Here is a 5509-nt window from a genome sequence, read left to right as displayed (position 1 = left end):
TCGTGGTAGAGATGGTGGTGGTGGTGGGATTTTCCACCAATAATTTCTTGTAGAATTGAATTGATTAATTTGAGATAGATGGATAACTGTCCATCGAGTCGACTATGGGTTTTGTGGTGGCGATTGGTGGCTTTGGATTGTGTTTGGTTGGATGTTAGGTGGGGATGGGGGTGGATATTGGGTTGGGTTAGTTTGGGCGACTGTGGAAGGCAAGGAAATGGCAGCGCGGCGATGGTTGAAGGTTGTGGAGTTGTGGCGATTTCGGGAAGTAACTGATTAGTTGTCGATGAGTAGGCTGTGGTGGTGCCGACGGGTTTGTTTAATGTGGTGGTGGTGTCGGCAGCTATGGGAAGAAGAAGATTTCTTTCCTTTTTTTTATTTAATTGTTCGAATTGTTAATAATAATTAGAAATATGTAAATATACCTTTTCGCCCTTTCTAATTTGGTCAAAATTGATTAAATTTTGACTTTTCTGGTCAAGTAACTGTCGAATGGATAGTTTCCATCCATTTGGATCTCAGGTGCATATTTTTAAAAGATTTGGAATTGTGGTTGGCACAAAATGAAGATTAGGGTAAAGTCTGCAAAAAAGTGAAAGTGAAAGATTTGAGACCGCTGCTGCAATTTTCCCTAAATATTATTTGAATCATGAGATCAACTTGCAAAATAGAAAATATTTGCCCTAACCTGGTCCCAAAATTCATTTTGGTCTTCCAATTCTAAATTGATAATGAGATAGATAAAATTATGGCAGGAATTTTTGTTTCCTCCAACTCCACCATGATTAAACATTGACTTGGTGGTTGAGAAATTGTTTGTCATTTCAAATCACACTAGGAGTAAAAAGTTGAATGGATATGAAACTTAGGGCTCTATGCAATACAAGCTTATGCTTGTCCTATTTATCCAATGTTTTTTTCTTAGCAGTTTTATTTCTCCCCTTTATTTTTAATTATAATTCAGGCCCCGTTTGTTTCCTATTTTTGTAAAAATAGAATGAAAAATTTAGTTATTGCGGACCTCACACAAGAAATAGAAATTCAAATTTGACGGCTTGATGTGATGGATAACGGTCTTATTTTTCATTTTAACGAGGAAAGAATGGGAAACAAACGGGGCTCAGTAAAAAACTTAATTCTACGCATCCATTAATAAATAATAACGATCATTTTGTGCAAAGTAAATACGTAAAACGGTTAAAAATTACAGTAAAAAACCTTTTTCTAAAGGTTGAACACACACAAACCGACAAGAAGTTAAAGCATCTTTACACAACTGGGAAACAGCCTAATTCTATGTTATTTTAAATTATTTACATGTAATTGGCTTGCACTTGAGTTGAAGAAAGCTACTTAAGTTGAAGAAAGCTTAATTATTTAGTGCAATCAATCACATTTTTGAGTATAGATTCTTCATCTTTTTACCTTTAATCACTTGGAGAATGCAAATAGTCAAACATTGCAGTCTCATCGAATCTTCTAAGGTCTATTTGGTATAACTTCTGCTTACAACATTTTTTTCTAAGAAGAGCTTCCTTCAAAACCAATTTCCTTCAAAAACTCGATTTATTGGAGGAGAATGCCTTTAGAAAATTATCCAAACAATTCCCAAAAGGAAAAAAAAAGACTTTTCAAAATCTTGCTAAATGGGCTCCAATTCTAGATTAAAGAAAATATAGTTTCATTTGTTCAGTCTTTTTTTTCCCCCAATAAGTCGATCACGCTCGATAATACCTATTATTAAGAAAATACAAGGAGGGGAGGGGGTTCTTCCTCGTGCTGTTTGTGTTTTATCTAATTGTTAACTGATTATTAGAGAAAGGCATTCAGTTAAAACTCAAGACAAGACACTGATTTTATTGCATACCAACAAGAATTACAGATATTAATGTTTGATCCTACCTTATTTTGTTTTGAGGCCCTTGTGTCACTCCTCAATTTGATCTTCTCAACCCTTTTTATAATTCTTATTTAATAGATTAACAAGTTTAAAGAAATATAATTTTTTCTTGCATGTTTTTCGACTAAGAGATTTTCGACAATATTAAAGGAAAAATAAATTTAAATCTCGTTTATTTTGCTATACGACAATACAAAGCATTGCATACACTATGTTAAAATAATATAGCACATAATTTAAGAACATTATTATTAGATTATGCATATAAGTAAACTTTTATTTCTATAAACCGTTGAATTTATATTTTTATAAGCTAAAAATGGGAGAAAATTAAGGATTGGTTCTCTAATTGTGTGATTATGAGTCCCAAGTAATTATAATTCTAGCTTAAAGTCATGTGGAATAGTGATTGACCATTATTCGAAGAAAATAGAGTTTTGAATTGTGATTTTTAAAAGAACACGTGATTAAAAAGTAGAAATTTTTTTTAATTTACGTGTAAAATATTTTATTATATAAATGCGAGGTTAAAAATAAATATGTGAAAAAAAGAGTTTGAAAATAATTATTGTCAAATAGAGGCTTCATGCGGTTGAAATCGCTAATGTGGATGATAAAATGACATCACACAACTTCTATGTGACTTTAAGCTGGAGCAAAACTTTCAAAATACTTAAAATTTTTCTCCGGTTCAAAAGTTTTGTACAATTTTTCGCTTTGACAATTTCAATCACATAATCACGTGAAACCTAAATTAAATATTTAAATACGTTGAGTATTTATCGTGAAAACATATTGAAGATCAGAAAACCCAACCTTTCCTGAAGAAATGCTACTTGATATATGTTAAAATTTCTATGTTTGAGTGTCATTCTCCAAAAATTCATTTTTTTCTCTTAATTCATTTTAACCACACATTTTTATAATAGAATAATTCTATATGTAAATTTAAAAGTGTACTCTACTTTTTTACCACATGATTTAAAAAATAATAATATTACAAAATTTATTCTTTCAATAAAATGGGGCTCAAAACACATCCATGGAATAAATTTTTTATGGGGCAGCCAAACATTCACTGAAAAATTATTATTTATTGGCAATTCTTTTAATTAATGCAGACTATTCTCCCGCCTGTTTCGAGCTTGGAAAGGCCAGGGAAGAAGCGGGTTTTCTGGGAGTAGTACTTTGGTAAGTGAAAGCTGTCAGTCCTCAAGACCAGGAATTACAAATTAAAATAAATATGAAAGGAAATTGGAATTTTACTGTTGTAGATGATAAGCACTTCTAACTGTTTATAAAGTTTTTGATTTGAAAGCAAATAGTATTCCATTTACTGTGGTGTCGCACCACCGTATCCAGGTGTCGCCTCCTCAATTCCCACTGCCGTACGTAATAGACCTTTTTTACGGGATTCTGGGCTTACTTTAAACAGTGTTGAATTTTATCTGTACTGTAAAGAATAGTATTCCACATCCATACACTGTGGTGTTAGTGCTACCCCGCCACGACCAGGTGTCGCCGCCCTCCTCACCGCCTTACGTTATATGTTATCGCGTTTTAAATCATTTTGAGGGGTAGGGTTTAAACAGTGACGAATTTTCTCTATATATGTATATACTGTATGCTGTGTTATGTAGATGTTGGAAAACTCACACTGGTTGTACATGTTGTACGTTTATACAGAAACCCATTTCTCAAAATAATCCAAAATTGTTGCTAAGTTGCTAAAAAGAAAAAGGTTGAAACCCCCCACAAATTATAGTACACTTGAGCACTGAGCGATGAATTTACCTAGAACAAGAAGAAAAACAGGAGTAATCCCTGTAGAAAACACCCAATTTTAGCAACAAAAAAGATTGGAAATTTTCAGAAAAAAATTCGAAATTTACAGTTGACACAGAAAAAGAAGATCAAGAATAGCAGCTACTCCTCGTCATCCACTTTCGAAAGCGAAGAAATAACATAGTTAAAACTAAGTGGCCTATTTTTGTCATGATGAGAAGAGAAGAATCTGAAGGAGGAAGCAGTAGGTGCCAAGACTGCGGAAATCAAGCTAAGAAAGATTGTGAACATTTTAGGTGCCGAACTTGTTGCAAAAGCCGAGGTTTTCAGTGTCAAACCCATGTTAGCAGCACTTGGATTCCTGTATCAAGAAGGCGGCAAAGGCATCAACAGATGCAAATTTCTTCTGTCGCTCAACAACAGCAACTTCTTGGTTCAAACCCTAAAAGACACAGAGAGAATCCAGCATTAGGTACTGTATTTATCACACTGTACAAAGATTTACAGATCCACAAACACGAATTCTTGTTTGAACAACTGAAACTCCATAGTGAAAGTGTATAGTTCAAAACCCTAGAGCCTGCAGTTCCTACAGTGTGTGTAGGAAGCCATTACCAGTATTCTTGATGTACTTAAAATAACCCAAAAATCTCAATTTCTGTATACTTTTGCCGATGTGTTTCTAGCTTAACTTAGATTTAGTATATCTTAATATGGGTTATCTTGGTTTGATTATTTTATGTGTGTTTGTTAAATTAGGGCTAGAAGGTAATTTTCCGGCGGAAGTGAGTTCTCCGGCGATGTTTAGATGCGTTAGATTGAGCTCGACAGACAATGCGGCGGATCAATATGCATACCAAACATCAGTGAACATCGGAGGACATGTATTCACTGGAATTCTTTATGACCAAGGCCCTGAGGGAACTTATGTCGCCGGAGAAAGCTCTTCCGGTGGCATGATGCACCCGGATTTTAACGCCGGCAGCACTGGTACGGCGTCCCCGCCTTCTTATCCTAGCACTTTTAGTGCTTTTACAACTGGTTCTCATCAGTTCTTCCAATACCCAAAATCTTGAACAAAATTGTCCCTTAATGAAATTCTCTCCTCTCTGTCTCCATTTTAGGCACATTAATGTGAGGAACTCAATAACCAGACAAATATTTGACTAGGAAAAAGAGGGACAAATCATTTGTTCTTTATAATTCCGATGAAGAATAACTTGCTCGTCTGTGATTTGATTTTTGCATTTTGTCCCATTGCCAAATTCTGTATTATTTCTTGCTAAATTCTTGACTGCTTATGAACTTCGAAGCTACTTTTTCCCCAGATTACCCGTTTCTTTGCTGGTCAAGCTTTCCCGGTAGCTTCGTGCTCGCATGATGACTATATGTGTGCATGTATTTGTATAATCTTAAACTTTATTAGATCATCACATGACAGTGAAGGATACAATACATAATTAAATATATGATGCCTACCAATAATTGCTCTTAAGAATTTTACAACCTTTTAAGTTCTTTACGTTTTAATTTGATTATGAACACTGATAAGTTGATTAATTAAAACATGCATCAAAATGATATCTTATGCTTTTCTGAATTATTAGTGAATTAAACTTTCCCCTTATTGCATGTTTAAGAATACTAGATCGAACAACGTTCGACCTAATTAAGATGGTGTTTGGTATCGCTTTTAATTACTTATATGTCACATAATGTATGAATAGTAAATTTTGAAAACCTAGAATGTTTGAATTAAAATTTTGTTTGACGAACTGATTGTTCTAATGTCCACTACTTAATCTTCGGTATGACATAACGTCT

General features: G+C 34.0%; 1 protein-coding gene across 1 annotated transcript; it reads left to right on the top strand.

The window, feature by feature from the left end:
- The first annotated feature begins 3248 nt into the window (after positions 1–3248).
- Positions 3249–5017, top strand: LOC111374915 (protein SHORT INTERNODES-like). Its single transcript, XM_022997668.1, has 2 exons — positions 3249–4157; positions 4445–5017. The coding sequence occupies exons 1-2, from the start codon at positions 3896–3898 to the stop codon at positions 4759–4761; spliced, it is 579 nt and encodes a 192-aa protein (XP_022853436.1). The 5' UTR covers positions 3249–3895; the 3' UTR covers positions 4762–5017.
- Positions 5018–5509: the final 492 nt, after the last annotated feature.

The sequence above is a fragment of the Olea europaea genome, unplaced genomic scaffold (genome assembly GCF_002742605.1).
Source record: "Olea europaea var. sylvestris unplaced genomic scaffold, O_europaea_v1 scaffold1314, whole genome shotgun sequence".
Classification (NCBI taxonomy): domain Eukaryota; kingdom Viridiplantae; phylum Streptophyta; class Magnoliopsida; order Lamiales; family Oleaceae; genus Olea; species Olea europaea.
Note: the sequence above shows the minus strand (reverse complement) of the source record. Positions and strands in the feature narration are given on the sequence as shown.